The sequence below is a fragment of the Sturnira hondurensis genome, unplaced genomic scaffold (assembly GCF_014824575.4).
Source record: "Sturnira hondurensis isolate 20B ecotype Veracruz unplaced genomic scaffold, ASM1482457v3 Scaffold0017394, whole genome shotgun sequence".
NCBI classification, from domain to species: Eukaryota; Metazoa; Chordata; class Mammalia; order Chiroptera; family Phyllostomidae; genus Sturnira; species Sturnira hondurensis.
The window spans coordinates 595,258-614,483 of NW_028090025.1; the positions used below are offsets into that span (position 1 = coordinate 595,258).

The 19,226-nt window shown below is 36.4% G+C and overlaps 1 protein-coding gene across 5 annotated transcripts in view; it reads left to right on the plus strand.

The window, feature by feature from the left end:
* MORC4 (MORC family CW-type zinc finger 4) overlaps positions 1-19,226 on the plus strand; it is a 78,954-nt gene that overhangs the window by 8,108 nt on the left and 51,620 nt on the right. For 4 of the 5 annotated variants that reach the window (XM_037067671.1, XM_037067674.1, XM_037067673.1 and 1 more), the window contains exons 4-9: positions 7,697-7,914; positions 8,632-8,779; positions 12,105-12,237; positions 12,558-12,686; positions 14,496-14,615; positions 16,400-16,500. In XM_037067671.1, coding sequence (XP_036923566.1) covers positions 7,697-7,914; positions 8,632-8,779; positions 12,105-12,237; positions 12,558-12,686; positions 14,496-14,615; positions 16,400-16,500 — 849 coding nt within the window. Of the gene's footprint in view, positions 1-1,109; positions 1,738-7,696; positions 7,915-8,631; positions 8,780-12,104; positions 12,238-12,557; positions 12,687-14,495; positions 14,616-16,399; positions 16,501-19,226 lie in introns of those variants that run through there. The other variant, XM_037067676.1, reaches the window with a different exon arrangement.

Below are 19,226 nucleotides of genomic sequence, written 5' to 3' on the forward strand. Positions count from 1 at the left end.
TTTTAACTTTTATCTCCTAAAATTAATATCATATATTAATGTAAATACAACTTTAGATGGTATGGAACCAAAATATGTATATGTCTAATTCTGTATGTACTAGTTTTTTTCTAAATCACTTACCTTCTTACTGACTCCTTCCATTCACACCTTATACCAATGACGTGGGTGTCAAATAGTGGGCTCAGCAGATGTTACCACTTTCCATTTTGTCTGTGGAAGTACCTCTGTGAAAGTTGGTCTTTAGAGTTAGTTACAAGGCAGGAGGAAGAAGGAGGATGGTTTCAAAATAATTGCAACGATTTTTGTTACAGATTCATTCAACATGTTTTTACTGAACACCTATGTGAAAGTCACTGGAGATAAAGTGGTGAACCAAACAGACATGGTTCTTGCTCTCAAGGGGCTGACAGTTTAGAGAAAAACATAGAAAAGGATTGACTAGTACTAATACAGCTAAATAGGCTATCCCACCTAGTAACTGCCATGAAGGAAAAGTACAGTTTCTATGAGAGAATATAACAGAGGGATCTGCTCTAATTTATGGTCTCCAAGAAGGCTTCCCTGAAGAAATGATGTTTGGGTTGAAATGTGGAGGATATGCATCATTCATGTAAAATTTCATTTCTTTCCTAAGGAACAAAACAGAGCTAAATAGGCAGAAGCCTCTTTAGACATAGCAGGTCTTTTTTTGGTATTATCATGTCAAATATGTCTTCCACTAATCTGAGCTGGGAAATTGTTCCTCATATTTAAAAGTTAATTTTAGAGAATTTTTAATGACCCCTGGTTTATGTATATGTGCTGGATTTTATTTCTGATTTTATCTTAAAACAAACTTGAATCTGTTAGAGGGTCCCATTTATTTAGAAGAGATCATTTAATCCCATCATAATGTCTACCCAAGGATTCCACTTACCACAATTTCTTTTTTTATTTATTTTTAAAAATTTATTTATTTTTAGAGAGGGGAAGAGAGGAAGGAAAAGAGAGAGAGAAACATCAATGTGTGGTTGCCTCTGGTGTGCCCCATACTGGGGACCTGGCCTGCAGCCCAGGCATGTGCCCTGAGAATTGAACTGGCAACCCGTTGGTTCACAGGCCCATACTCAGTCTATGGAGCTGCACTAGCCAAGGTTCTTTTTTAAATGTTGAATTTTAGAGGTACTTTTGCAAATTATTGTTAAGTATGTTAATTTTTCTTTTATTGGTTTGGGGGCATACTACTTTTATATTTGGAAAAATAATAGAGGTGGTTATGTAAAATGATTAAGCCTACAGAAGTTCTATTTGATTTGTAACATTTTTATTCTTTTTTAATTGTATTTTTCATTGAATATTACTTTGTGTTAGTTTTGGGGATACATAGTGGTTAGACAATCATGTACTTTACAAAGTGTTCCCACCATATCGCAGCACCCAGCATACACAGTTGTTTGAATATTATAGACTATATTTTCTATGCTGTAGTTTATACCCCTGTGACTACCAATTTGTATTTCTTAATCCCTTTACCCTTTTCACTTCCCCCATCCTCCCTTCTATGGGTGTTTCAATTTTCTTTGTTTATTTTGTTCTTTAGATTCCAGATATAAGTGAAATCATATGGTATTTGTCTTGCTCTGATTGGCTTATGTCGCTAGCATAACAAAAAGGAGCATTTCTATACCTGGAAAAGGATTTTGGGGAGCAAATCCAAGAAAATCTCACATCCATCTCAGTACCATCCTTATTCAGGTACCATTCAATTTCCTCAGTGTCACTGCTCCTACCAGCTCGCTCACTATGCCCTGTCCCATTACTAACCTCTGTTCTGGGCATGCCCTTTGCAGCTTTTTTTTCTTTTAAATATATTTTATTGATTATGGTATTACAGTTGTCCCATTCCCCCCCCCCTTTATTCCCCTCTACCCTGTACTGCCCATTCCCACCCGCCTTACCCCCCTTAGTTCATGTCCATGGGTTATTCTTTGGTTTCTACATTTCTTTCACTATTCTTAACCTCCCCCTGTCTACTATGTACTGTCACAATGCTTCTTATTCCCTGTACCTTTTACCTGTTCTCCCCTCCCATCCCACTGATAACCCTCCATGTGATCTCCATTTTTCTGGCTCTGTTCCTGTTCTATTTCTTTGCTTAGTAATTTTTTTTTAGGTTCTGTTGTTGATAGTTGTGAGTTTGTCGTCATTTTACTATTCATATTTTGATCTTCTTTTTCTTAGATAAGTCCCTTTAACATTTCATAAAATATGAGCTTGGTGATGATGAACTCATTTAACTGGACCTTATCTGGGAAGCATTTTACCTGCCCTTCCATTCTAAATGATAGCTTTGCTGGATAGGGTAACCTTGGATTTAGGTCCTTGCCGTTCATGCCTTTGAATAGTTCTTGCCAGCCCCTTCTTGCCTGTAAGGTCTCTTTTGAGAAATCCACTAACAGTCATGGGAACTCCTTTGCAGGTGACTGTCCCCTTATCTCTTGCTAATTTTAGGATTCTCTCCTTCATTTTAATCTTGGCTAATGTAATTATGATGTGCCTTGGTGTGTTCCTTCTTGGGTCCAACTTCTTTGGGATTCTATGAGCTTCCTGGACTTCCTGGAAGTCTATTTCCTTCACCAGATTGGGGAAGTTTTCCTTCATGATTTGTTCAAATAAGTTTTCAACTTCTTTCTCTTCTTCTTCTCCTTCTAACACCTCTATGATTCAGATGTTGGAACTTTTACAGTTGTCCTGGAGGTTCCTAAGCCTCTTCTCATGTTTTCGAATTCGTGTTTCTTCATTCTGTCCTAGTTGAGTGTTTACTTCTTCCTTCTGGTCCAAAGGTTTCCTTCCCTTCACTGTTGGTTCCCTATATACTTTCTTTACTTCATTTTTTCATAAGCTTTATTTTTTCTCTATTTTGTGACCATACTCAACCAATTCTGTGAGCATCCTGATTACCATGTTTTGATTTGTGCATCTGGTAGGTTGGCTATCTCTTCATTGCTTAGTTGTATTTTTTCTGGGGTTTTGATCTGTTTTTTTCATTTGGGCCATATATTTTTATGTTGGTACACCTGATACAATGTAAGGGGCGGAGCCTTACATGTTTACCAGGGCAGGACAACCCACTTTGCTGTGTATTGGCACTGTGTGTGGGGGAGGGGTCCAAGAGGGAACAATGCAGCTTGCTCAGTTCTTGCTGGTTTTCAGTCACTTTCCTGGCTACCCACAATCAAATTGGGCCCTTCCGGTAATTCTCATGTGGGTGGGTTTGCATACATTCCAGGACCCTGTGAGTCTCTCTAACAGACTCTCCTGTGAGGCAGGAGTTTCTCCCACTACTGCCATCCCCACAGGTTTTTTCAGTCAGAGGTTTTGAGGCCCTATTTCCTCATGCTGGAAACTTGGGTTGCACACTCTGTCTTGCTTCCCAGTTGTTCCTCCCAGTTTATCCACACACAAATATTGGACCTCCCATCTGCCAGCTGTAGCCTTGCCAGGAGTCCTTTCCATCCCACCTGCCTGTCTCTGCCTCTTCTGTCAGTCTGGATGAATGTTTCTTCTTTAACTTCTTGGTTATTGGACTTCGTATAGTTCAATTTTCTGGCAGTTATGGTTGTTCTATGTTTGTAAATTTGTTGCCCTTTTGGTTGTATGAGGAGGCACAGTGTGTCTGCCTATGCCTCCATCTTGGCTAGAAGTTCACTGGTTTATAACATTTCTTATAATCCTTTCCACATTTCTACCTCTTTATGCTAATCTTCCTATTTTCTGGCTAATAAAATCATTATGTAATTGCAGCAACAGTCTTTCCCATAAATGAAGAGTCTCATGAAAATTGGATTAAAAAGGATAAGCCAATCATTGGCTTTCTTTACAGTTCACAGTTGATTCTCTTTAGCTTCTACAGGTTAGTGTGTGAACCAGCTAGTCTATATATTCAGCTGCCTTTTTTCAGCAAGGTGGAAAACCTCTTCTTTCAGAGGTCAAGGGTTAGCCACAAATCCATGGATTGAAGGTATTTGCAAACTCTACTCAGAAGTACATTTCTTAGTAGGTCTTTTCTAAAAGAAAAACCAGAGAAGAGTAGTATGCATAGCAGTCTTTCGTGTTTTCATATTGTATATTATATCACCAATATATCTAGGAAACAGCAGTGCTCACCCTTGTATGTCCATGGATTTGCTAAGGTTTGTTTCATTGGTCAGAGTCCCACTTTAAATTCACCTCTCTATAGTCTAGAATCTTGACATTTTAATAAAGTCAGGAGCAAGCTGCTGTCTTCCTGGATTCTACTCAAAGAACTGCTATCCAGACCCCTTTGATGTATAAACACTGTTGTCTCTTACATGAGAGGATAGAATAGGACTTACTGAAGAGAAACCACCTATCTAAGCCCAGCTATCTCCATGGGAAATGACTATAAAATTCATCCTACAATTGTATTATTTATTGTGAGGGCTTTTATTTTAAATAGTTATTTGATTTGTATCTGGCATCCATTCTGCAATTTTCAGTTAAGTAGAATACCTAACATGGAACTATTAAGTGCAGACTAGTTCAGCCACTATGGAAAACAGTGTGGAATTTCCTCAGAAAACTAAAAATGGAACTGCCTTTTAACTCAGCAATTCCACTGCTGCGATTATACCCTAAGAGCCCTGAAACACCAATCCAAAAGAACCTATGCACCCCAATGTTCGTCACAGCACAATTTACAATAGCCAAGTGCTGGAAGCAGCCTAAGTGCCCATCAGTAAATGAGTGGGTGAAAAAACTGTGGTACATTTACACAATGGAGTACCACACAGCAGAAAGAAGAGCTCCTACCTTTTGTGACAGCATGGATGGATCTGGAGAGCATTATGCTAAGTGAAATAAACCAGATGGTGAAAGACAAATACCATATGATCTAACCTATGTTGATTAGTGGAACCTAATCAACAAAACAAACAAATAAGCAAAATATAACCAGAGATGTTGAAATAAAGAACAAATTGACAATAACCAGAGGGGTGGGGGGAGAGGGATAATGGGGCATAATAGGTGAAGGCCCATCAAAGAACATGTATAAAGGACATATGGACAAAGCCAACGAGGGTAGGATCAAGGGTGGGATGTGGAGATGGGTGGGGTGGAGGGGCATGGTAGGGTGAAAATGGAGACAAATGTATTTGAACAACAATAAAGAAAATTTTTAGAAAAGAACACATAGGAAAAATGAAGTTGAACATAACAGCGATATCAAGAAGCTTCCAGATTCTCTCTTCTCATTATTCTTATCCTTTTCTATTTCTGGTTCTGTCCCTCCCCTACTACTTACTTTCTCAACCTCGTATCGTCATTTGGTCTTCTAAAACTAAGTAACACAATCAGGGTTTATACTCACATAGAGGGAAAAGATGATAGGTGGCAGAAAAGGCAGGAATGTCTAGGAAATGAAGAGAGTACTATATAGTTTCTCTACTTTCACCACTTGCCCTTGACCACCTAATTAAAGCTTTTTGTAGCATAAGAGAAGGTTTAAGTTCCAGTAACCACACAGATTCATTTAATACAGTATGTTACTCTTTATACAGAGCCCTGAGTTTTAGATGTGATATTAAATCTGAGGTAGAGCTAGGGGAGATAGCACCTGACAATTCTCAGTAACTTCTAGAGTTAGTTTAAAATTTAAGTTTGAATACTACTTTATAATATATTGTACATACAGTATATGATTTAATCCTCATAATGACTGCATCTTTTCTAGCCAGTTTTCATAAGAGGAATAGAAATATCTGAATCTTACCAACTTCTCTAAGTTTATTTCCTGGAATACTAAGGGCCATAGTCAGCAGAAATGAAACATTCTTTGGGGATTTTCAAAGGTACTACTGCCCTAGAAATTACTTTTCTGTGTGGTTAGATTTACTTGTAGGATGCACAAAGCTCTTGTAACTCGTCTACTCTAGAAGGACTTAATGGTATTATTGTATAATGCTTGGAAATAGAAAATTGAAAGGTAGTATTCCTTCTTAGGAAATAAACACAGGCCACAGCCTTCCAGAAGTGGAAACCAGGCAACTGAATCCCACTCAGATGTGTAAGAGCCAAGGCTACACTGTTCACACATGCCATACAGAGTGTCTATTTTATTGATGTTGGAGAAGCATTTATTCTGCAATATATGAAAACTTTCCTTAGACTGTAAACCACAAGGGCAAGAATCATACCTTTCTTATCAACAGTTTTGTCTCCAGTATTTAGTATAATGCATGGCACATAGTAGGTACTTAGTAAATATTTATTGAATGAATGGTATATAACATTGTAAACTTAGTCAATATGGAGAGAAACAACCCTTAAAATTAGTTTTATTTGTAGTGAGGGAAGATATATAAGGAAGATAATCATCATTTTCTCAATTTAATATCTTTAATTTTTTGGTTCTATTATTTTGTTGCATGTCTAAGTGGAATATATGTTTTCTAATAATTTTTTATTTAATTCTTGTTCAAGTACAGCTTTCAAAATGTCCATACTACCCAAAGCAATTTACAGATTCAATGCAATACCTATTAAAGTACCAATGGCATATTTCATAGACATAGAACAAACACTTCAAAAATTTATATTGAACCATAAAAGACCCCGAATAGCAGCTGCAATTTTGAGAAAGAAGAACAAAGTAGGAGGGATCACAATACCTGATATCAAACTGTATTACAAGGCCACTGTAATCAAAACAGCCTGGTACTGGCACAAAAACAGGCACATAGACCAATGGAATAGAACAGAGAGCCTGGAAATAAACCCAACTCTCTATAGTCAATTAATATTCGACAAAGGGGGCAGTAACATAAAATGGAGTAAAGATAGCCTCTTCAACAAATGGTGTTGGGAGAACTGGACAGCTACATGCAAAAAAATGAAACTTGAGCACCAACTTACACCATAAATGGAATATAAGTTAAAGGGAAAGGATCTGGCTCCCAGATTAAGCTGACCATAAGGTGCTACAGAGATTGTTGGGGTGACTCAGTGAAATGCCTTTAACAGAATAAGAGAGACTTTATACTGCAGCTGTTTGCTGATATTCAGAGGCAGAACTACCTATTTTTATCCCTTGGCCACATTCCAATGAACTGTTCCAGCACATGGAGCAGAGGGTAAGAATTGAAAGGTTATCTTTCAAGTGGATAGTTGAAATTGCTAAGATATGTAACCTCTGACTCAGATTTGTAGAAGGTGATACAACCAGGTTTGGAGATACCTAGTCTGGTGCCTCTGACCAGTGCAGCTATCTGGTACTTTTGTTACCCTCTATACAGTGTACTTAGCTAACCACCCTTTTCAATGTACCCTAAACTTACTATTAGCAATCAAAGCCATTTTCTCCAAAAAAAAAAAAGGTAATTACCCATGGTCTTCAGCTGTTTTTATTAGCGAAAAGAAGCCACCTTTACGTTGATAAAATGTGAGTCTATTATATTGGAAGTGTTTATCTGCACACAAACCACACAGGAAAATTAGTTCCATTACCCCATAGTAATTTCCTGTGTTTTTAACTTAATATTTTGGCCAGAAATATCAAAAGAGAAAAAAGGAGGGACTTTTTACAAGTGTTAATGCATTCATAGCTAAACATTCTTCCTGCCGCCTATCTTAGGATGCTTTATACCTTTCTGGTTTCATTTTTTCTGATTTCCTCTTCCTTGTGTAATTACAGCTTTGGATTTACAGATAAAGTAATAAAGAAGAGCCAGTGTCCGATCGGGGTCTTTGGTAATGGTTTCAAGTCAGGCTCCATGCGACTAGGAAAGGACACTCTTGTCTTCACCAAGAATGGGGGTACCCTCACTGTTGGACTCCTGTCACAGACTTACCTGGAATATGTCCAGGCCCAGGCAGTTATTGTACCAATTGTTCCATTCAACCAGCAAAACAATATCCTTTCTGGAAATGGGGAATGTTGGTTTAAAATTAGTCTAATTTGACATTTTGATAGAAACCTTTTCAGGTCAAATCCAGCTATCAATTCAACTGTCTGAAATTTAACTTGAATTTCCCCTATTAAACATTTAAAAATATATAAGTGGACTATTGACAGAAACTTATAAATGTTTTTGTTGTATAAAAATGTCATTTTTATATTATTGATCTCTATCTCTCCCCCTTCATCACTCCCTTGGTAAAGTATCTCCTTTTTTATTTTTCTCCAAAGGGTAGCTACATTTATATCACACTCCTAGAAACATACTACTTATCAGTTTATCTGATTGCAGAATCATTCACTTTCCCATTCCTGGACAAGCTATTATTTCTGTTAGATAACAGGTCATCTTGACCCACAGAGTATATCAATAAAGTTTGAACTTATTGCTTCCAAAGAGTCTAAAAGTTCAGCCTTTGATTTATTTTTTAAATATAGAACTGTCTTTTTTTACATTGTATCTTTTAAGCTATATTCTGCAGGCGTAAGTAATTTTTGTATTTGTTTCTATAACCTTTTTTCATTTTGCCTTTTTCTTCTGTAGCAGTAATGCCCATGTTTTATATCTCTGTGTCTGTTTTTATCTAAACATGCAACTCAAAAGGCAGATCTTTCTAACTAATAGCATTCTCTTAAAGTATTATTTTTTCTTTGACTGTATTTGATTTTACAAAAAATGATTATTACTGAGGATTCCTTGCCCAGCCTAGAAGCCATCTTGAACTATTCAATTTTCAACAGTGAAAATGACCTCCTGTCTCAGTTTGATGCCATCCCAGGCAAAAAAGGCACTCGTGTTATTATTTGGAATATCCGCAGGTAAAGTACTTCATGGGTGAAAGATTCTGTTAAGCAAAGGTAGTATGATAAAGTATACTTTAATAAATCTTTAGAGACGCAGAGTAGTTAAATTTTGTTAGATATTTATATCTTAATGCATACTTTTTAACTTTCTTACAGCCACAGCTCTGTTTGAGATAGTGGTTCTTTTTTTAAAAAAGTTTTTTTAATCCTCACCCAAGGATATTTTTATTGATTTTAGAGAGAGAGGAAGGGAGAAAAAAGAGAACCATCGATGTGAGAGAGAAACATCGATCGGTTGTTTCCCATACGCGCCCCGACTGGGGATTGAACCCGCAACCTAGGTATGTGCCCTGACCGGGGATTGAACCCACAACCTTTTAGTGTATGGGATGACACTCCAACCAACTGAGCCATCCAGCCAGGGTGAGATAGTGGTACTTATTAGCAAAATGTGGAGCTTGATAAGGTGGAAACATGAATATCCTAAGGCTATTGCCATAAATAATCAAGACATTTCAATGTTATTCTAAAATCTTTAGAATCCATTATAAATATCTATTTTATATTCATGGACACTGTTTTGAGATAGGTAAATGATAGTCATTTAACTTATTTGACAATGAAAATAAAGTATGAAAAAGAGACATTAGGATAACGAAGCATGGCATGACCTTCAAAACTAAGGACCTCTGTGTTAGTGCTTTAGAGTAACTGAGTTAGAAGTAGAAAAACCTTTGCAGTAGATAAATTTGAACTGTAATGAGGCCAGCTTCAGGTCATGTGTTGAACACTAACAAAACAGTCTAGAAATACTCTAGAATACGTGATTTGTTTAATCTAGTTATGTCAAATGGAATATATTTAAGTGTCCACTAAAACCTAAAAGCCTTTCATATAAAACAGGTGTTTTTTATGTTTAATAGAACAGAGTATGAGGTATATTATATTTTTCTCTTTAAGTTAAGAATTTCACCTCTGTTCTTAGCTGGGCTAAACTTATATAAAAACCATGCTGGTTTGTATAGAAAGTACTTTCAACTAAAAACAAAAAAAAGTAAGGAGGTTTTTTCACACATTGCTAATTTAGATCTTCCTTTGTCCAATTGGGAAAACCTCAAAAATATTATTTATCTTATAAAGGATCATTTTTATGAGGTATTTTCAGTGGTTTAACATATTAAGTAGGCTTTTTTCTTTGTACATTGTTTCTCAATTACATAGTAGTAAGTGTTATGTAAATAAAGGATTCCATGTTCACCTAACTTCAGGAAAAGCTGGCTTGAACAAAGTTTGCCATGTTGCTTTATTGCAGCACTTCTCAGAGGCTTTAATATGCTAATGTTATTTCAATATGCATGAAAATATGCAAGAGCAATATAATATGCAGTATTACCCAATTTCAAAAAAATTTTCTTAAATCCTCTTTCCTTTGGATAGTGAATAGTTAGGGGCAAAGATAGAAAACCTCCTCAGTGTATGTATTCGAGTGGGGTTGGGTACTAAGAATCAGGATTATCTCGAAAAATCCAGAATATACTATTATAATGACATGGCCTTTATAAAAGCTACATATCATAATGGCCCTGGTTCAGCCTTGAAGAAGGAGCTACATTTCCATCACAGCAGCTCTGCTCTTGCAAGGCCTGAAGTATTAGAAAGGTATCATTAGATCTTTGAGGTGGCTCTGGGGGCCTGGAATTGTTTTTCAATTGTTTTCATTCATGCATCCAAGCTACCTTTCCTCCCTCTGTCCCTCCCTTCCTTCTTTGATTACTTCCTTCCTTCCTCCATTCCTTCCTATTTAAGAGTATTTTGGGGGACTACTGTTCCACAGGACAAATTTTGGAAACTATTGTTCTGATACATGTTTTCTCTGTAACCCATCAGGAAACAAAGATGGGTCTTGACTTTTTTCCCTGGCTGTTGTTAGTGGTATAACCCAGGATCTGGGAATAGACTGCAGCTAAGTGACCCAAAAGGATTATGAGAAGAAAATTCCTTATGAAAAGAATATGATTACTATAATATTTAAATGATAATTCCATAAATAATACTCTATAAAACTAGCAAATATATGCTATTTTTTAAAAAAAAAATTAAAGATTTTATTTATTTATCTTTAGAGAGGAAGGGAAGGAGAAAGGGAGAGAAATATCAATGTATGCTTGCCTCTCGTGTGTCCCCTGCTGGGAGCTGGCCTGCAACCCAGGCATGTGCCCTGACTGGGAATGAAACCTCGATCCTCTAGTTCACAGGCCCATAGGCCCTCTGGTTCGCAGGCCTGCACTCAATCCACTGAGCTACACCAGCCAGGGCCAGAAGAGCTTTTTTAAAAAGTTGTTCAATTACAGTTGTCCAAATCCCCTCACCTTCCTCTCCTCTGCCCTGCCCACCCCCCCTTGAAGAGCTTTTTACTTAGTACTGTGGTCTCTGGCCCTCAGCCAGTACTGAAAGTCATTTGTTGTGTCCTTGGGTTGGCAGAGCTGCTCCTGCTACAGTGCTTTCTTGAGTGCTCTGGAAACCCTGGAATGGACTGCAATGCAAGGCTCTGTGGGAGGGGAGGGAGCCCCCTAATAGACCTAGCAGCTCCTTCTTCTAATCACCTTTACTAATGAGGTTGAGAAGAGGGATTGCCATTCATCTCAAATGTTACTGCTACTTTTTTAAAATTTATTTATCTTTAGAGGGGAAGGGAAGGAGAGAAGGAGAGAAATATCAATATATGGTTGCCTCTCATGCATCCCCTGCTGGGAACTGGCCTGCAACCCAGGCATGTGCTCTGACTGGGGATTGAACTGTGATCCCTTGGTTCTCAGGCCCATGCTCAATCCACTGAGCTATACGAGCCAGGGCTGCTATTTCTATAATAACCTTTTTTTCCTTCTAAGAAATAAGATCTGGGGAAATCTCGGTATCTCATTAGTCCTTCCATAATTGCTGAAATTAGAAGAAGTAGGTTTTGATTCATCTGTTTATTCAGTTAGGGAAAATGACCTACCCAACAATACCCAAAAGTTGGGATCTATTATAAGGTCCTGCTTCAAGGATAGCAGACAACCATTTGATTTGTCAGATCACTTATACACATACCATCCTTTTTTTTCCTTTTGTACTTGGCATTACCACCTCTGTGAAACATAGCAGATTTGTTTAGGTTTGAGATACCCTTAATATTGTGTGGTCTTCAAACTGAGTGATTTGTAGCTTAGCACTGGTAGTCAGGGAAAGAAATAGATATGTGAGTTTTGGCTCATATTGTTTCTTTTCTCTTGGGTTCCTAGTGCATTTTTGTCCTTTGGAACCAGTTTTTGTTAGATTGGTACTTGTCTCTTTTACCCAGAAATAAAGATGGAAAGTCTGAGTTGGACTTTGATACAGATCAATATGACATCCTGGTATCAGACTTTGGCACAGAAGAAAAAGAGACTGGTGGTGTTAACTCTGAACTGCCAGAAACAGAGTATTCCTTACGGGTGAGTAAAAGTGGTTTTTCTTCAACAATGAGAGGTAAGAATTCTTGTAACATGAAAATCTATATAATAATATCTCATTTTAGTTGTATAAAAATGGCCACCTTTCAGCCCTATGTTAGGTTTCTTTTTCACTGCCTCCGCCAAAACAGCTTAGTGAATAGATTTAGTATCACTTCAGTATGGTAGTTGACAGTATAACATAGTGTGGAAACTGAGCCAAATCTTTGTCCAGAATACATCTCAGTTGCTAGCAATGTTTTAAGGAGATATCAATAGAATTGGCAATATTGTATAATAACTTTCCCTTCACTGTTCCATAGGCATTTTGTGGTATTCTGTATATGAAGCCACGAATGAAAATTTTTCTGCGTCAAAAGAAGGTGACTACCCAGATGATTGCCAAGAGCCTGGCCAATGTAGCATATGATATATATACACCTACTTTCACAGTATCCTTACAACTACATGAAGTTGACCTCTTCATTTCAGGATCAGATTTCAACATTGGCACAGAAAAACAAAAGCCTTTCCTTTGCATTTGTTAAATGCTGATCTATGTACTATTATTTATTTATTTATTTTTTAGAAACCACCTGGACATGATTAAAATAATATGGTCCTGAGACTTTGGAGATTCTGGTTCAGTAGATTCTGAAATCTCTTTTTTTTTAAAAAAAAATAAGGAATATTATGTATTTTTAAATTCTCAGCTGATTCTAATGGGTATCCAGGTTTGAGACTCTCTGCTTTAAGGTCCACACCATTTGATTTGTATTGGAATTTTGTTATATATTACATTGATTGAAATAAGCAAAATGTTGTCTAGAAATTGATAATCTTTTGGACATAGCATGATTTTCTTCATGACAAGTCCACTCTTACATTGATAGAAGTTAGGAAAGTGGAAATTAAATCTTCAACAGGTTTGATGTGGATTTCCTGGTACTTCTCATAGTAGCAGCCGCTCAGAGAAGTAAGTACTCATTTTCACTTCTATCTGCCATTGCACTAAAAATAGATTTCAGATACTTGAGAAAATCTTAAGATTATGGAGATCAGGTCTATATTTGTTAATAGTTTTAGGGCCAAAAAAAAGCCTTTGAGCAGCTGAGAACTCATAAGCAATTATGAAGAATTGCTGTTGTAATTTATTTTCTAGTATATAAGCACAGCTCTTGGAGTAAGAAACACCGTTTATCAAAAGTGTTATTTATCTTGCTTTGTCTTTCTTCCCCTGACCAAAAATTAGAAATTGTTTCTTTTTATAAAAAGCTACGTAGTTGTTACTATAAGCAGATTGATTTTCTCCTTTTGGAAATAATACATTATCTATTAGGAAAGTTTTTTTTAAGCCTTAAACAAGCCCAGCTTATAAAAGCCAAAGATAGTACCGTTAGCATCTGTAGGTAAATTAGTTATATCACTGTATGTAGGTTAGGATATTGGTGCCATAGGTTTAACAGAGCCAGTCTAAACAATTGTTTTCCAACTGCATATTTTTCAAATATGCCACATTTCTGTCACCAGCTTCCATTTTTTATGGGTTTCTGGGTTTCTATCAGGGTGACTCCTATACACACATTCTATATGTACCTTAACTCTTTTTAGCTGTCCTTCTAATTAAACTAGTTACCTTCTCTAATAGAATTTGGGCTAAACAAATTCACTATAGAGATGAGTAAAATGAAACTCCTAATAACATTTCCTCCAAGGTCACTGAGGGACAAGATCACTAACGCTGATTTATTTATTCCCCAGCTATCAAAGGCCTCTTCTCTCTTCTTGTCTTAATTTGAGGACTTTCCTTACCCCAGTTTACTCTCTCTCCATAATTAAGAATTATAAAAGTATACCATAGAAATAAAGTATTTAACAATCTTTATATTAAAAATGTTAATTTTTTGTGGTGGCTGGTGTGGCTCAGTGGACTGAGCACTGGCCTGCAAACCAAAGGGTCGCCAGTTTGATTCCCAGTCAGGACACATGCCTGGGCTGCAGCCTGGTCCCCGGTGTGGGGAGCGTAAGAGGCCACCACACATTGATGTTTCTCTCCCTCCTTTTTCCTTCTCTGTAAAAATAAATAAATAAAATCTTTTTTTCAAAAGAGTATTTCAAAAAAACTATTACTACAGGCTTTTAAAATTCCCCCTAGAAAGGTTGTTCCAATTTATATTGGATGTTCTTTGTTATAATAGAATGCAAATTTTTTTTTCTGAGAAAGCTGTGGGCATTTGTCTCCTTAATGATTTTCTTCTCAGAATAAGCAGGTGAAAATAACTTTTGGCTTCTCTTGCAAGAATAATAACCAATTTGGAGTAATGATGTATCACAACAACCGGCTCATAAAGTCCTTTGAGAAGGTGGGATGCCAGGTGAAGGTGAGTGATTAACGTTTTTTTTGTTGTTTGTTTTTTTGTCACAGAAGGCTGAAAACAATAGGAAGAGGATTTAAAATTTGCAAAGGGGATTAAGTCATTAATGACTTTTTCTCCTATCTTATGTTGGTGGTTAAATCTTACCGTAGAAGTTTATGTTACCAGTGAACCATCTTGTGTTGAAGAAATCTGCTTTTCATTCTCCATAGATATCAGTCAACATGGAAACTTTACTGCATGCATTTTCTAGGTAGCTGTTAATAAGAGAATCAAAACACCAGCAACTCTGTCCTGTGTAAGTTTATTAGTGGTAGCTTTTTATATTTTCTTGAGGAGACAATAAAGCATAGTGAGAGATGCATAAAATTTAGTGGTTGATGGCCAGGATTTGATTCCTGGCTTCTGTACTTAAAAGCTGTGCAACCTAGGCTAAATCACCTAATTTCTCTGAGGCTCAATTTCTTACCTGTAAAGTGGGAACAGCAGTAATAATTTTACCTGTTCTTCCTACCTTAGAGTTTACACAGTTGAGAGATTTAAATTGGATAAATTATATAAAAATACTTTATAAACTGAACCATACAAATATTACCATCATCTTTAATGTTTTAAAATATATTTTATTGATTATGCCATTACAGTTGTCCCATTCCCCCTTCATTCCCCTCCACCCTGCACGCCCCCTTCCCCACCATCCCCCCTTTAGTTTATGTCCATGTGTCATAAGATTTTTAGCTTCTACATTTCCCATACTATTCTTGCCCTCCCCCCTATCTATTTTCTACCTACCTAGGTAGTTTTCTATGCTACTTATTCCCTGTACCTTTTCCCCTTCTTTCCTCCTCTCACTCCCCTGTTGCTAATCCTCCATGTGATCTCCATTTCTGTGGCTCTGTTCCTGTTCTAGTTGTTTGCTTAGTTTGCTTTTGTTTTAGGTGTGGTTCTTAATAGCTGTGAGTTTGCTATCTTTTTACTGTTCATATTTAATGTTTTAATGACAATTTGAAGTGGAAATATCCACAAATATTCCATTCATTGCTATTTTACAGATAAGATTGCTGAAGCACAAAAATGTTAAAGTGCTTTATATTACACAGTAGAACAAACTTATATTAGACCCAGAATATCTAGTTTTCAGCCTATGTTGATTTTCCTTGTTATATCATCTCCACACGACTCATGTTTGTGTGCTAGTCTAATTATACTTAGTTCCTTTCATTAAAGAATTTTAAGAAAAGATTTTCAACCCCCAAATGTCTTGTATCAACTTGTAATTAATAACCCTTCACATCTGACTCACTTTAGTAGGTTGGTGGCCTACATATATGAAAATTATTTATTTTATTAGAGTGTGGTGGTGATGTAGCATCCTTAAAATATTTTGAGGTGAAATTTGGTTTCAGTACTCTAAAACAGTAGTGTATAACTTTGATTTTTTTAGCTGTATCACTTTTTGTTCAAACGAAATCTTATGGCAATCCCAGAATATAAAACAGTTGAAAATGGAGGTAGTGTTAAAGAAGTAGAGATGGTTATTAATACTTGGAAAATCTTAGCATATCTTTAGATCATAGTTTGAAAATCTTGCCCTAGAATTCGCCAGAGGTTCCAGTTCAATGTAATATTTGCTGTCTATTGAAGTATATTCTGAGTGTTTCTCTAGACCTTGCTGGTCTTACTTTGCCCATAAATGTTATATAACCTTTCTGTTATTGTTTGGAATCAAAAGGAAATACATCCAGGTAGTCAACAGTAATTTGAGTGTTTAAATTAATATTTTTTCTAAGCCAACTCATGGAGAAGGTGTTGGAGTAATTGGAGTCATTGAGTGCAATTTCTTAAAACCTGCGTACAACAAACAAGACTTTGAGTACACCAAGGAGTACCGGTGAGTCATTCTCAACCTGAGGGATTTCTGATAGTTTGTTCAGAAATGATTATGATTATGACAATAGATATGATTCTGTTCTATGAAACCTCTAAAAGCATCTCTATAACCCAGATAGATAAATTAACTGAGAATTTCTTCAAATCTATTTTCTAGGATGAGAGAAAAAATGTTTTGATTTTTATATTAAACCTTAATGATACATGATATATGGAGCTCAATTGAGATAAACCTTACCTTTAAAAATTGTATAAAGAGCATAGAAGTCATTTAGTAAAATACTTCTGGCAAAACAAAGAGCCTTGAAATTATGTTTTTTAAAAAATACATCATATATATTGTATTGTGTGTTCACCACCCAAAGTCAAGTCGATAAGGTTTTTCTTTTTTTGCTTAATGCCTTCACCTTTTTCACTCAGCCCCAATGCTCCTCCCCTCTGACAGCTTTCAGTCTGTTCTCTATCTATGAGTCTGTTTCTATTTTGTTTTAGTTTATTTTGTTCATTAGATTTTTATTTTATGTTTTTAAATTGTATTTTATTATTTATGGTATTACAGTTGTCCCAGTTTTACCCCTTTTGCCCCCTCTACTCTTTTCCCTCTCTCCCCACTCCCTCAGGCAATCCCAACACCATTGTCCATGTCCATGGATCATGCGTATATATTCTTTGGGTACTCTATTCCCTATGCTATACTTTACATTTGCATTACTATTGTGTAACTACCAATCTCTCTTTCTTAATCACTTCACCTTTTTCACCCATCCTACTGACCCCCTCCCATCTGGCAATCATCAAAACATTCTCTGTATCTATGACTTTGTTTCTGTTCTGCTTATTTTACTGAAAAGAGATGAGTGGATCTGAAGTTATTGAATATAATCAAGGGAAAAGCAGCAGTTTGAAGTTTGTTCTAAAACATTGTCTTGAAGCCAGTGAGTAGATTGAGAGGAAACTAATGGAGCAGCAGGAAAGACATGTATGTTCTCATGGAAGGATCTAGATTTAATAGGTAACACAGTAGGTAAGAATGAGAAAGGACTGGGCATTGAGGCCAAGCCAGCAAGGATGTTTTTAGGAGACCAAGAAAGGAGTTGTTGAAGCCAGGATATAATAGTTTGTTTTAAAACTTTGGGGAAGGAATGAGTCATTCATTTGTTCAAAGTTCATTCATCATATAGTTTGAGATATCTCCTGTGTGCCGTGTACTAGGGACATAATAATGAAAGAAGAATCCTTGATGTCTATGAACAAATGGGATGAAGTACATGCAAATAAGAAAGTTAAATGCCTATAAAATAATTGCTTTAATGGGGGAATATATGCAAAATAGGAAGAACCTTTAAATATTTCTATAGGAGTTGAAGAAGTCTTCAAAAAGCAGATTATATTTGAGCCTAAATTTTAAGGAAAATTGGAGTTTTCTAGGTGGACAAATAGGGCATTCTAGGCAAAGGGAAGTATATACAAAGACATGAAAGAGCATGTGGTATTCTAGGAGTATGGAGAAATAAGGTATGAGGTGCCGTGTTTGTTTTCCTTGAAGTCTCAGTAGCAGTTTTTTCTTAAATGTGGGAAAAGTAATTCCCCAAATCTCCTTTTTTGTGTGTTTGTGCATGCCCCAAACTGTTAAAAATTAGATAAGTCTTGTACCTTAATTTATGTGGAACCGTAAGAATTTCAAGATTAGTGCTTGACTAGCAGACAACTATTTGGATGGCAAACCGAATTAATTTTAGGGTAATTGGTTCTTGGTCAGTGGTTATGGTGACTGTGTGTCATCAGTTTTAAGTAAAATGGTCTTTTATATATGAGTCTGGCACATCATGGAGATCTTTGACTAGGACATGACTCTTAAGAGTGAAAGTTTAGAAATGATATTGGTTTGACAGGTGTCTCAGAGTCAAAGTCATTTTATTTCTTTTCAGTAAAAGGAATAGTGACTTTCTGGTGATTAAGCAAGTAGTTGTGATTTTTGAAATCCAACTGTTAAGATATCAAAACTTACTTAACATCTTCCTTAAAATTTTTTTAAACTTCATCCAAGGATATATTTATTGATTTTAGAAAGAGAGAGAGAGAAAGAGAGAGAGAGAGAGAAACATCGATGTGAGAAACATCAATCAGTTCCTTGCCTCCTGTGTGTGGCCAGACCAGGGATTGAACCCACAACCTAGGTATGTGCCCTGATTGGGAATCAAATGCACACAGCCCTTTGGTGTATGCGATGATGCTCCAACAACTGAGCAACCCAGCCAGGGCACTACTCATATTTCTTATATCACCTGTGTCAAACCCAATGTACTTTTTAAATTTTAGAAGTTTTAGACCCTTGGTTTGTGATGTTTATTTCAGTAAGAGTTTGTAGTGATTGCAGGGGATCCAGATGTAGTTCATCCACAGTAGGTTTATTTAGTTAAACATATAGAATTTCTGGCTTAAGTAGCTTAATAATCCGCTACACATTTTATTAAAAACAGAAAACTAGTATACTATTCTGCATATAGAATCTTTTGAGGATAAAAATTTATGTAACTCCTGTTCCATTTCTTGCATCAATTTCCGTTTTTACTCAATATATTTTATATAAAATGAAAAGGTGTTCATTTTAAAAATAAGGAAATTTCCCGGATGGTGTAGCTCAGTGGATTGAGCATGGTCCTGCGAACCAGAGTATTGTGGTTCGATTCCCAGTTGGGGCACATGCCTGGGTTGCAGGCCAGTTCC